Here is a 14,337-nt window from a genome sequence, read left to right as displayed (position 1 = left end):
ATCATCTCTAGATATCTGCATAATTTGATAGTAAAAGTCTTACAGAGTTCTAATTGCAATTCATATTTCTGATATTAAATTTGCCCCATATATTAATACTCTAACATATGTAATTGAAATAGAAAACTTACTTTGTTGGTCTTTATTCCAGTTTGCGATGCATTTGATCCGACTGTGTTAGGAATCATTGGTCATTATCTATCTATCTATCTATCTATCTATCTATCTATCTATTTATTCACCCACTGCCAGGATTGTTTGGTTCTCTCTCTCTCTCTCATGCCCCCATCACTGTCGTATCCACCAGCTGTTGTCGCATCCCTTCACTGGATGTCCTGAGTTGTGGGGGTCTCTCTGCAGTTCCTAGCACAGATGGGCGCTCCCTGCTTCCCTCCTAGGGCAGGCTTGGGTGAAAGGTGATGGACTAAATGGGATCAGGGACTGAAAGACAGTCCCAGCTCTCGAGCTGATCCTGGTTTGTGCCAGCTTCAAATAAGGTCACAGCCCAAGATATCCCTGCTCTGGGGCTAAATAGCTGAATCAGGTCTCCAGGGCTGTGAGCCCAGCTCTGCTCTCACCTCAGGAGCAAACCATCCTGACAACCTGCCCTAGTTGACCCTAACCCCCCAGAGGGGGAACAGCACCTGCCCTGCATCTCACATGATGACAGCATCTCTTGAAGAACCTTTAGCTAAAAACAAGGCAGGGGCTGGATCAGAAAGTGGGTCCCCACAGGATGGCAAAATAAAACATATATTTGTAGCACAGACATGGGATCTACAATAGCTAAGAGCCTCTTGGCACCAGAGTCTCAGTTGGCCTGGAATAGCCTGTTCCTTTATTAACTCCACATAGTCACCTCTAGGGGAGCAGAGATGTTTTTCTCCTGCATTGCACCAGCAGCTCTTGGGATGCAGCCACCAGAGGAACCCACAGCTCAGGCTGCCCTGGCTGCTTCAAGTTCCTCACTAAGAGACAAACACTAAAAACTAAGGACCAGGTCCTGAGTTTGTGTAAACTGGTACACTTCCACTGACTTCATAGTAGCTAGGGCTATTTACACTACTTGGGGATCTGACTCATTGACTTCCAGGGAGCTACATCCATTTACACCAGCTGAGGATCTGGCCCATGATGCAGTTTCCAACCCATATCCTTTGCCTGTGAAACTGAACCAAAGAAGAGTCAAACATTCGTAACCAGGCTCCTCTTTCCTAGCTCTTTGTCCACTCAGATGAATTACAAGTATAACTTGTAAGGGTGACAGAGCGATTCATTCCCACTTGGAACAGAACTGGGGACAGTGTTGTGGAGATTTTCTGCATCTGATCTTCAACTTTTATTGGGATGAATAGCCCAGGTCTCTTTCTTTCTTTCTTTCTTTCTTTCTTTCTTTCTTTCTTTCTTTCTTTCTTTCTTTCTTTCTTTCTTTCTTTCTTTCTTTCTCAGGAGTAACATTGTTTTCCTTCCGGCAGACAACATTAAAATAAAAGGCTCCTTTGGCTGCAGATGCACTGTTTAAAAATGTGTAATTTACACAAGACATTCATGTCAGAGAAACTGATAAAATACAAAGAGCCAGAGAGTAGAAATCAGCCCTCGACCTATTGGGTTTGAGGCTTGGTCCTTTGGGATCGAGAGAACCTTTTTTCTTTTACTGGGGTCTTGGTTTTCATCACCATTTGTCCCCATAATGAGTGGCACTGGTGGTGATACTGGGAAACTGGGGTGTCTAAGGGAATTGCTTGTGTGACTTGTGGTTAGCCAGTGGGGTAAAAGCAAAGTCTTCTCTGTCTGGCTGATTTGGTTTGCCTTGGTGTGCACAGAATCCCCAGCCTTGGGCTGTAACTGCCCTGCTTGAAGCAATTTGTCCTGAATGGGCACTCTCCGTTGGGTCCCACCAGAACCAGCATCGTTACACTGATAAGGGACTCAATTAATAAAGAAATAAAGTAATATAATTAATGTCATTTAACATGGGTTTATGGTAAATAGATCCTGTCAAACTAACTTGGTATCATTTTTGATGACATTACAATTGTGATTGATAAAGGCAATAGTGCTGATATAATAGACTTCTCTATGGCATTTGACTTGGTGCTGCATGACATTTTGACTAAGCAACTAGAAGGATACAAAAATAACATGGCACACAATACATGGACTAAAAGCTGGCTCACGGTTAGGTCTCAAAATGTAATTGTTAAAGGGAATTGTCTTGGAACAGGTATGTTTCCAGTGGGGTCCAAGAGGGTTCTGTTCATATCCTAATTCTATTTAACATTCTTTAATGATATGGAAGATGACATAAACTCATCACTGATAAAGTTAGCAAATGACAGAAAAATGAGGAAGTAGTTAATAATGAAGAAGACAGGGTTACAGAGCGATCTAGATCGCTTGGTAAGCTGGGCGCAAGCAAACAATATGATTTTACTATGGCTAAATGTGAATGTCTACATCTAGGAACAAAGCATGTAGGACATACTTGCCGGATGGGGAACTCTATTGTGGGTAACAGTGATTCTGAAAAAGATTTGGCGGTCATGGTGGATAATCAGCTGAACATGAGCTCCCAGTGTGATGCTGTGCCAAAAGGACTAATGCAATTCTTGGATGCATAAACAGGAAAAAGACTATGTCCAGTTCTCGTGTCAACAGTTCAAAAAGGATGTTGATCAATTGGAGAGGGTTCAGAGAAGAGCCATGAGAATGATTAAAAGTTTAGGAAGCACGCCTTATAGTGACAGACCCAAGGAGCTCAATCTATTTAGCTTAACAAAAAGAAGGTTAATAAATTCCTTCATGGTCTCTTCAGTCTAGCATAGAAAGGGATAACACCATACAATGGCTGGAAGTTTAAGCTAGGCAAAATCAGACTGGAAATATGGCGTACAGTGAGAGTAATTAACTTTTGGAGCAATTTACTAACTGTCACGGTGGATTCTCCATCACTGAGAATTTTTCAATCAAGATTGGATGTTTTTTTCTAAAAGATCTGCTCTACAAATTATTTTGGAGAAGGTATATGTCCTGTGTTACACAGAAGGTCAGATGATCACAATGGTCCCTTCTGACTTTGGAATCTATGCATCAATGAATTCAATGAGTTTAGGTGCCTTGGTGTTTTTGAAAATCCCACTTCATGCCTAAATACCATTTAAAATCTGGCCCTGGGTGACTTGAGAGCCTAAATCCAATTTTCAAAAGAGCTTTAATCTTTCAGAGATAGATTTTCAAAAGTATGAAGATGTCTAAAGCTTCAGATAGATGCTCAGTGGGATTTTCAAAAACACCTAACCACATTAGGTGCCTAACCTGCTTAAGCATTTTTGTCAGTCTGCACCGTTGACATCTAAACACTTTTGAAAATCTAGCTCTTAGGCTCCTAAGCAACTTACATGATTTTGTAATGGGATTTAGGCTTCTATATCATGTAGGCACTGTCATAAATATAAAGGGAAGGGTAACTACCTTTCTGTATACAGTGCTATAAAATCCCTCTTGGACAGAGGCAAAACCGTTTCACCTGTAAAGGGCTAAGAAGTTAAGATAACCTCGCTGGCACCTGACCAAAATGACCAATGAGGAGACAAGATACTTTCAAAGCTGGAGGGGGAGGAACAAAGGGTCTGTCTATCTGTCTGTGTGATGCTTTTGCTGGGAACAGATCAGGAATGCAGCTCAGAACTCCTGTAAAAAGTTGGTCAGTAATCTAGCTAGAAATACATTAGGTTTCCTTTTGTTTAACGGTGGGTAAAATAGTCTGTGCTGAATGGAATGTATATTCCTGTTTTTGTGTCTTTTTGTAACTTAAGGTTTTGCCTAGAGGGATTCTCTATGTTTTTAATCTGATTACCCTGTAAGGGATTTACCATCCTGATTTTACAGAGGTGATTCTTTTACCTTTTCTTTCATTAAAATTCTTCTTTTAAGAACTTGATTGCTTTTTCATTGTTCTTAAGTTCCAAGGGTTTGGGTCTGTGTTCACCTGTACAAATTGATGAGGATTTTTATCTAGCCTTCCCCAGGAAAGGGGATGTAGGGCTTGGGGGGATATTTTGGGGGAAGACGTCTCCAAGTGGGCTCTTTTTCTGTTCTTTGTGTAACACGCTTGGTGGTGGCAGCATAGGGTTCAAGGACAAGGCAAAGTTTGCACGTTGTGGAAGTTTTTAACCGAAGCTGGTAAGAATAAGCTTAGGGGGTCTTTCATGCAGGTCCGCACATCTGTACCCTAGAGTTCAGAGTGGGGAAGGAACCTTGACAGGCACCCTTGAAAACTGTACCTGTGATGTCTAACAATCCATGTAACAAAGCTTCTCCTGAATTATGGTCTCTTGTATCTTGACAGATGGAGCCTGTGACTGGAATAGAGAAGGAAAACCAGTCCAGGATACAGGAATTTATCCTTCTGGGCTTCCCACATAGTCAATATTTGCAGATCTCTCTTTCTGTGGTGTTTACCATGATGTATGTCCTGACAGTTGCAGGAAATGTTGCCATCCTAGTCCTAGTGAGGGCCAGCTATCAACTCCGCACCCCCATGTACTTCTTCCTTTGCAACCTCTCCTTGCTGGAGATATGATACACCACAGCCTGTGTTCCCAAGATCACTGCGATTTTCCTGGGGAAAAGCAGAACCATCCCCTTTAGTAGCTGCATCCTGCAGATGGACTTCATTTTCTCCCTGGGTGGCACAGAACATTTCCTCTTGTCCGCCATGGCCTATGACTGCTATCTGGCTATTTGCTACCCATTGCACTATAGCACCATCATGAACAGCACCTTGTCTGCTCAGCTGGCCCTTGGCTCTTGGGTGTGTAGTTTCCTGGCTATTTCTATCCCAGAATCTCTGAGAGTTAGATTGTCCTTCTGTGGCACTAATGTCGTTACTCGTTTCTCCTGCAGCATAGATTCCTCAATCATTCTCTCCTGCACAGACACCTACGTGACTGAGATGGCAGCTTTTATCATCTCGATCATCGTCATCCTGGGATTATGTTCAATAATTCTGGTCTCCTACATTTACACCCTCTCCACCATACTGAGAATCCCGTCAGCCCAAGGCCAGCAAAAGGCCTTTCCACTTGCTCTTCCCCTCTCACTCTTGTGATTATATGGTACAGCTCCACCATCTTCCTGTATGTCAGGACTTCCAAACAGAATGCCTTGGACATGAACAAGACTGTCAACACTTTGAATACTATCCACCAATGTGATATATGCCATCATGTGCCAGCAATGCCCCTCCGCCATGTACATTGGTCAAACTGGACAGTCTCTACGTAAAAGAATAAATGGACACAAATCAGATGTCAAGAATTCTAACATTCATAAACCAGTCGGAGAACACTTCAATCTCTCTGGTCACGCAATCACAGACATGAAGGTCGCTATCTTAAAACAAAAAAACTTCAAATCCAGACTCCAGCGAGAAACTGCTGAATTGGAATTCATTTGCAAATTGGATACTATTAATTTAGGCTTAAATAGAGACTGGGAGTGGCTAAGTCATTATGCAAGGTAGCCTGTTTCCTCTTGTTTTTTCCTACCCCCCCCCCCCCGATATTCTGGTTTTACTTGGATTTAAACTTGGAGAGTGGTCAGTTTAGATGAGCTATTACCAGCAGGAGAGTGAGTTTGTGTGTGTATGGGGGTGGGGGGGAAGTGAGAAAACCTGGATCTATGCAGGAAATAGCCCAACTTGATTATGTAAAGAGTTGTCACTTTGGATGGGCTAGCACCAGCAGGAGAGTGAATTTGTGTGGGGGAGTGGAGGGTGAGAAAACCTGGATTTGTGCTGGAAATGGCCCACCTGTTGATCACTTTAGATAAGCTATTACCAGCAGGACAGTGGGGTGGGAGGAGGTATTGTTTCATATTCTCTGTGTGTATATAAAGTCTGCTGCAGTTTCCACGGTACACATCTGATGAAGTGAGCTGTGGCTCACGAAAGCTCATGCTCAAATAAATTGGTTAGTCTCTAAGGTGCCACAAGTACTCCTTTTCTTTTTGCGAATACAGACTAACACGGCTGTTCCTCTGAAACCTTTGAATACTATTGTAACTCCGCTGTTAAACCTCTTCATTGACAGTCTGAGAAACAAAGAGGTGAAGGAGACTTTATGGAAGGTATTCAGTGGGCCATGAAGTTGTTTTTGAATGGCTTAGATCTTACTGGGTCTGATTCTCAGCCTGTGCTCATGTTCCCTTTGGTAGTAACTGTCCTTGTTGTTGTTCTTTTAATCCTGGTTCCAATTTTACTTTTACAACTTTGGTATTTGGGTAAAATGTTCAGAAGTGCCTAAGGGCCAGATTTGCAAAGGAATTTAGGCACCTAAAGATTCAGATAGGCCCCTAAATACCATTAAAGATCTAGCTTCTAGGAGCCTAATTTTTATTGAAAATCTACCGGACGTGAGCTCCTAAGAGGCATATTTTCAAAGATATTTAGGTGTCTAAAGATGCAGATAGTTGTTTAGTGGGCTTTTCCAAAGCACTTCAGCAGATGAGGCACCAAAATCCCATTGATTTCAGTGGTAGCTACAAATACTATTGAAAATCTGTCCCTTAAAATCTCTTGAGAGGTCTCATCAACAGCCCATTGGCATCAACGAACATCTTTCAACTGAATTAAATGGCCTTTAGGTCAGGCCCTATGTGGACATTACTTTTAGCAATTCACATTTAGGCCCCCATCCTGAGATCCTTACTCAAGTGCTAAATTATATTATTTTGAGTCGTCCAGTTGACTCTAATGGGACTACTCACACTAGGAAAGAAAGCTTGGGCATAAAGCATGTGCAGGATCAAGACCTTAGTGACACTGAATCTGCACTCAGAAGTTTGTTCTAAGTTTAAATTTGTAGCAACTCCAGAGTTTTCATTATCTGTGATGTATGACTGGTTGGCCAACTCACACGACATTGTGTCTGTTCCCTCGTTCAAAAGCTGAAAAATTATTAAACAGCAGACTAAAGAACAACATGCAGGAAATACAGAATGATGAACAACGATGGTGGATTTTTTTTTTTTTAATTAGTGAAGAATTTCTAAAAATCAAACTTATTTCCCTTTTTAAGGGTTCTAAGTTTGGGGATCCTACATGTTGGTAAATGGAAACTAGTCAATAACGTTTTTTATAAAGTTTTCCGTTTAAAAGTTGTCAAAAATTGAAATGAAAAATTTAATTAAAAAAAGAAAACAAAAATTCACTAAATCAACAGTTCTTTACAAACAATTTCGTTTTTGAAAATGGTCATTTTTCAACAAAAAGGAATTACAAGGGAGAAAGAAGTTCAATTAATGGTGATCAATATGTTTTCACAGAATGTTTTTTATCAAATGAACTTGATTTAACTGTGACATTTCTGATTGATAAAGGCAATGGTGTTTATGTAATAGACTTGCATTTTTCAAAAGGTTTGATTCAGGGTTACATCACACTATTTAAAAAAATAACACTACACAAAAACAACAGTAAATTGATTAAAAACTGGCTAACTGATAGTTCTCAAAACATAACTGTTCATAGAATCATAGAATCATAAAATATCAGAGTTGGAAGGGACCTCTGGAGGTCATCTAGTCCAACCCCCTGCCCAGAGCAGGACCAATCCCCAACTAAACCATCCCAGCCAGGGCTTTGTCAAGCCTGACCTTAAAAACTTCTAAGGAAGGGGATTCCACCACCTTCCTAGGTAACGCATTCCAGTGTTTCACCACCCCCCTAGTGAAAAAGTTTTTCCTAATATCCAACCTAAATCTCCCCCCTGAAACTTGAGACCATTACTCCTTGTCCTGTCATCTGCTACCACTGAGAATAGTCTAGATCCATCCTCTTTAGATCCACCTTTCAGGTAGTTAAAAGCAGCTATCAAATCCCCCCTCATTCTTCTCTTCCGTAGACTAAACAATCCCAGTTCCCTCAGCCTCTCCTCATAAGTCATGTGTTCCAGACCCCTAATCATTTTTGTTGCCCTTCGCTGGACTCTCTCCAGTTTTTCCACATACGTCTTGTAGTGTGGGGCCCAAAACTGGACACAGTACTCCAGATGTCACCAATGTTGAATAGAGGGGAACGATCACGTCCCTCGATCTGCTGGCCATGCCCCTTCTTATACACCCCAAAATGCCATTGGCCTTCTTGGCAACAAGGGCACACTGTTGACTCATATCCAGCTTCTCGCCCACTGTCACCCCTAGGTCCTTCTCTGCAGTACTGCTGCCGAGCCATTCGGTCCCTAGTCTGTAGCGGTGCATTGGATTCTTCCGTCCTAAGTGCAGGACTCCGCACTTGTCCTTGTTGAACCTCATCAGATTTCTTTTGGCCTAACCCTCCAATTTGTCTATGTCCCTCTGTATCCTATCCCTACCCTCCAGTGTATCTACCACTCCTCCCAGTTTAGTGTCATCATCTGTTGATGGGAACTGTTGATTTTAATGGGTGATAGACACCTAGATGCTTTTGAGAATCCCACTAGGTTCCTAAATACCTTTACATATCTTGCCCTTGATGCTGGACTTATTTGTATTTTTGTATATTTGTATCTAGACCAGTCTTATCATCAAAGTGTAAATAAACTTTAACTTTTACCTTTGTATCCCCCTACCTTCTGGAAAGTGTTTTACTTATTAAGGCTGGGGATTTCAAAGGAGTGTAAAGACGTAGGCTGGGTTTACCAAAGGAACCTGAGAGAGTTTCAATAGAATTTTTGCACCTATGTCCCTTTGGCATCTTTGGAAGTCCCAGCCCTAATTGGAGCTGGTTGGAATTTTCATTGTAGAGGAAATTCCAATATTTTGAAATTGGTTTTTATCCCAAATCTGGATGAAAATTTAAAACGTGCTGATACAGACTAATACGGCTACCACTCTGAAACTTGTATTTAGCTGTGACATTCTCAACACCTTTCCCAGACCCGAAGAAGAGCTCTGTGTAAGCTTGGAAATTTGTTTCTCTCAACAACAGAAATTGGGCCAATACAAGATGTTACTTCACCCATTGCTCGGAAAACCCCATCAAGGAGATGACATACGGGCATGCCCAATAAATGAGAAAATACTGACAACACTGTCTACCCAAACACTCAGCCTCTCCCCAGGCAGAGGAACCAGAATGGAGATGGGGGTGGGGGGGCAGGGGGCCATGGCCCCATCACTTTTAAAAGTGGGAGGGGTATGTTCTCCCACTTTTTACTGGCCTTAAGGGAGACCGATGGTGGGGAGGGGGCAGAGAGGAGCAAGCGTGGGGAAGGGCCTTGGGGGGGAGAGGTGGCATGAGGGTGGGGCCTCGGGGGAAGAGGCCGTATGGGGGTGGGGCCTTGGTTCAGGTGTCGGTGCCCCCCCACCACTTCTAGGGAGCTTCCAGTGCTCCTGTCCCCAGGCACTCCCACCTCATAAAGAAACAAATCAATCCACCAGTAAAAAAAAACCAAAAAAAAACAACCCTAAAATAAAATTTAAAAAATCTGAGAAAGAAGCAAGAACCAAACAACTGCACTGATACCACAATCATATCTTTTACCCTGAGAAGGAAGAACAAAAAAAGGAATGGAGTCTCTGGCTCCTTAGGGTCTACTAGGGGCTTTGCTATGGCTCCCGATTTTAGGTGGAAGGTGCTCAGATAGCATGGTGATGGGTGACAGTGTGGGATCCTACGATAGACAGATTAGATTAGATAGAATAAACTCCTGCAAGTCCTTCTTACATGGGATTATGGCTGGCACCTGACACAGGGTAGGACTCTGCACTTAAATAGGTCCCCTGTCTCTTTGTCATGTGCTAAAATTAAGACTTCCAGACCCACCAGCCATGCTCCCCCCCCCCCACCCCCGCCCATCACTTCCAGATTCCCTATACAGCAAAAGACTTGTTCCATGCAGCAGGGCCTGTAGGTGAAAGGCAACAAAAATCAAAGGCCCCAGCCTTCAGTTTTGATTTCTCTGAGTGATTTCTCTTCTTTCTTCAGTAAAGTAACATGCACCTTTCTCAGGTAGGAGAGCTGCCATGAACAAAGAGCGATAGAGGGCTATTGAGCAAGCCCAGACTTCTGCAGTCACCATGTCAATATTTACCCAGACAGCAAAACACAGAGTTCATGATCTGATGCTGCCATATCCCACTCTGTCACACCAGCAAACAGAAACCCAAAAGCCATCATACCCCAAGCAAAGTTTTGACCCCCAAAAAGGAGAAGAACCAGAGACTCCATGAAGTCTAATGGCTAATGATTTTATGTGGAAGGTACTCAGATAACATAGTGAGGGGTGGCAGTATAAAAGCATGAGATCGATAGATTTTCATCTTACTTATACTGGTATAAACCTGGAAGAACTCCACTGACTGAGTGGAGTTAGTGTGGATTTACCACTATACAGACAGCATTTTGCATAAAAAAATCACATACCATATTCTTATGGGGACAGTAATGTCATCAGTTGATTGTATTTGCTAAAACAACACAGATAAAACCATGTTCATCAGAGAAACGCAGACATTTTATTCTTGTTGAATAACCTCCACCCAGTCAGTTTCCTCAGGGAAGCTTTGATTTCCTTGTTCTTTATGCTGTAGATGATTGGATTCATCACTGGTGGCAGCACGGAATAGAGAACAGCCACCACGAGATCTAGAGCTGACGGAGAGCTGGAGATGGGTTTCACGTAGGCAAAGACACCAGTGGAAAGAAACATGGAAATTACAATGAGGTGAGGAAGGCATGTGGAGAAGGTTTTATGTCGGCCCTGCTCAGAGGGGATTCTCAATACTGTGGTCAAGATCTGAACATATGTCACAATTATAAAAACAAAGCAACTTAGAGTTAAACACACACTAAATTCAATAATCCCAACTTCATTGAAGTACGAGTTAGAGCAGGCGAGCTTGAGTAGCTGGGGGATTTCACAGAAGAACTGATCAACCATGTTGCCTCCACAGAAGGTTATCGAAAACGTGTTCCCGGTATGCAATGAAGAATAGAGGATTACACTGATCCAGGCAATGGCTGCCATTTGGACACAAGCTCTCCTGTTCATTATAGTCTCATAGTGCAGTGGTTTGTAGATGGCGATGTATCGATCGTACGCCATGATGGTGAGTAAGACAAAGTCGGCCTCAGCAAAGAAGATGAGGAAAAAGACTTGGGCGACACATCCAGAATAGGAAATGGACCTGGTGTTCATAAGGGAATTGGCCATAGATTTGGGGATGGTGACAGAGATGGAGCCGAGGTCTAGGATGGACAAACTCATCAGAAAGAAGTACATGGGGGTGTGAAGGTGGTGGTCAAGAGCTGTGGCTGTGATGATGAGAAGATTCCCTGTCAGGGCTGCCAGATAAAGCACTAGAAACACAATGAAGTGCAAAATCTGCAGTTCTCGAACATCAGAGAATCCCAGGAGAAGGAACTCGGTCACGGTGGTTTGGTTGGACATTTTCTTTCTTAGTTCATCGTGTGATGGCTGTGGAGGAAAGGAGAAGAGCAATGGTCAGGGTTACAGTGAGAGAGGGAATGACTCTGATTCCCCTCTCCATGATGTCTCATGATGTGAATGTCAAAGGTGTACAGCACTTGTCACTTCCATTGTCTGGAGTAGTGAGGGCTCTTCACTGCTCACAACCAGAGCACTACTCTGGTGCATTATGACAGGAGTGTAAATTGGCATCGCTCCCTTAAAGTCACTGGAGCTGGGTCAGTTTACACCATCTGAGGATCTGGCCCAAGATGTGGCTTGATCAAATGCAGGATGAAAGATGGAACAAAGTACAACCCAAATCCAACAATCTGAGCCAAAATTATGCCCCTATTGCTACAGACAGCAGGCTCACAACTTGGCCAACTCAACTAAAATACTAAAATGTCAGCACAGTCTGATTCCCACTTAACTGAGAAATACAGCACAGAATCACCCAGCTTCCCACATGGCAGCTTTTCTGTGATGATTCCACCCCAACATCCCACATACCGCCTGATGCCTACTTACACGTTGATTTATGGCACCAGATCCCAGCTGCACTCCCACTGCTGGGTGATGATGGGCTGGTCGCATCGCTCAGTTGCTGCTAGGTTGTGTGGTTCCCCCCTGTGACTTTATTTCTGTGCTGTGTGAGTCAGGAGACTTCGGTTCTAGTCTTGCCTCTGTCACTTTGTGACCATGGAGCAGTCACTGCTGCCTCTCTTTCCTCCCCTTCCCTTTGTCTGTCTTGTGTACTTTGAATGTGAACTCTTTTGGGGATGGATAGTGTCTTCCTATGTGTATGTTCTGTGCACATGTTGACAGTATTTTTGTTTAGCAGGCAGCAGTGTGAGACAGAGGCTATGATGGTAGAAGTGGAGATCTGGGTTCTAGTTCCATCAACCTCCTGCCTGTCCTTGGGTGGGATAAAGAGAGACAGCCTTTGTCTGGGAGCTTCGACTCTCAGGGCTTTAGTTTAGAGAGGTTAGTATGTTTAAAACACATTCTATGGGCGACCAACTTTGCTACTTACTTAGTTTCACCATCCTGCAGCTACCCCTTTGAAACAGACAAACACGGTTGCAATAGAGGGAATGGGGTTGGAAATTATGGTGTTATTGGACAATATTCATGTTCCCCACCCTGGCAAAAAGCTAAGTTTCCAGGTAGGAGTAGTCAGACAATTTCTACTTTATTTCAAAGGAAAATTCAGTTTTCAGTTGAATATATTTTCATGGAAAATCTCTGATATCCATAACAATGAAAACTTGTTTTCATTATGCCTAAAAATTTTCAGGTTCCAACAGTTTTTGGCTGAAACTGTTTGGTTCTCACAACCTCAATGAAAAGTCATTTTTTTCTGGTGGAAAAAAATCTGATCATCTCTAGATATCTGCATAATTTGATAGTAAAAGGCTTAAAGAGTTCTAATTGCAATTCATATTTCTGATATTAAATTTGCCCCATATATTAATACTCTAACATATTTAATTGAAATAGAAAACTTACTTTGTTGGTCTTTATTCCAATTTGCGATGCATTTGATCCGACTGTGTTAGGAATCATTGGTCATTATCTATCTATCTATCTATTCATCCACTGCCAGGATTGTTTGGTTCTCTCTCTCTCTCTCATGCCCCCATCACTGTCGTATCCACCAGCTGTTGTCGCATCCCTTCGCTGGATGTCCTGAGTTGTGGGGGTCTCTCTGCAGTTCCTAGCACAGATGGATCCTCCCTGCTTCCCTCCTAGGGCAGGCTTGGGTGAAAGGTGATGGACTAAATGGGATCAGGGACTGAAAGACAGTCCCAGCTCTCGAGCTGATCCTGGTTTGTGGCGGCTTCAAATAAGGTCACAGCCCAAGATATCCCTGCTCTGGGGCTAAATAGCTGAATCAGGTCTCCAGGGCTGTGAGCCCAGCTCTGCTCTCACCTCAGGAGCAAACCATCCTGACAACCTGCCCTAGCTGACTCTAACCCCCCAGAGGGGGAACAGCCCCTGCCCTACATCTCACATGATGACAGCATCTCTTGAAGGACCGTTAGCTAAAAACAAGGCAGGGCTGGATCACAAAGTGGGTCCCCACAGGATGGCAAAATAAAACATATATTTGTAGCACAGACATGGATCTACAATAGCTAAGAGCCTCTTGGCACCAGAGTCTCAGTTGGCCTGGAATAGCCTGTTCCTTCATTAACTCCACATAGTCACCTCTAGGGGAGCAGAGATGTTTTTCTCCTGCATTGCACCAGCAGCTCTTGGGATGCAGCCACCAGAGGAACCCACAGCTCAGGCTGCCCTGGCTGCTTCAAGTTCCTCACTAAGAGACAAACACTAAAAACTAAGGACCAGGTCCTGAGTTTGTGTAAACTGATACACTTCCACTGACTTCATTGTAGCGAGGGCTATTTACACTACTTGGGGATCTGACTCATTGACTTCCAGAGAGCTACATCCATTTACACCAGCTGAGGATCTGGCCCATGATGCAGTTTCCAACCCATATCCTTTGCCTGTGAAACTGAACCAAAGAAGAGTCAAACATTCGTAACCAGGCTCCTCTTTCCTAGCTCTTTGTCCACTCAGATGAATTACAAGTATAACTTGCAACGGTGACAGAACGATTCATTCCCACTTGGGACAGAACTGGGGACAGTGTTGTGGAGATTTTCTGCATCTGATCTTCAACTTTTATTGGGATGAATAGCCCAGGTCTGTCTGTCTGTCTGTCTTTCTTTCTTTCTCAGTCGTAACATTGTTTTCCTTCCGGCAGACGACATTAAAATAAAAGGCTCCTTTGGCTGCAGATGCACTGTTTAAAAATGTGTAATTTACACGAGACATTCATGTCAGAGAAACTGATGAAATACAAAGAGCCAGA

The 14,337-nt window shown here is 43.1% G+C and overlaps 1 protein-coding gene and 1 pseudogene across 1 annotated transcript; one reads left to right on the top strand and one right to left on the bottom strand.

Moving 5' to 3' along the window:
* Window positions 1-4,375: 4,375 nt before the first annotated feature.
* Window positions 4,376-6,150, top strand: LOC142068974 (olfactory receptor 6F1-like; annotated as a pseudogene).
* Window positions 6,151-10,235: 4,085 nt separating this feature from the next.
* LOC142068939 (olfactory receptor 14A16-like) lies at window positions 10,236-11,468 on the bottom strand. Its single transcript, XM_075119056.1, has one exon. The coding sequence runs from the start codon at window positions 11,433-11,435 to the stop codon at window positions 10,482-10,484; it is 954 nt and encodes a 317-aa protein (XP_074975157.1). The 5' UTR covers window positions 11,436-11,468; the 3' UTR covers window positions 10,236-10,481.
* Window positions 11,469-14,337: the final 2,869 nt, after the last annotated feature.

This window comes from Caretta caretta, chromosome 14, assembly GCF_965140235.1.
Source record: "Caretta caretta isolate rCarCar2 chromosome 14, rCarCar1.hap1, whole genome shotgun sequence".
Classification (NCBI taxonomy): Eukaryota; Metazoa; Chordata; order Testudines; family Cheloniidae; genus Caretta; species Caretta caretta.
The sequence above is the reverse complement of the archived record's forward strand: the minus strand, read 5'-3'. Positions and strand labels throughout refer to the sequence as shown.

Excerpts from the sequence above, each read along its gene's own strand:
- LOC142068939 (XM_075119056.1), bottom strand. The coding sequence starts at position 11,435 with ATGTCCAACCAAACCACCGTGACCGAGTTCCTTCTCCTGGGATTCTCT.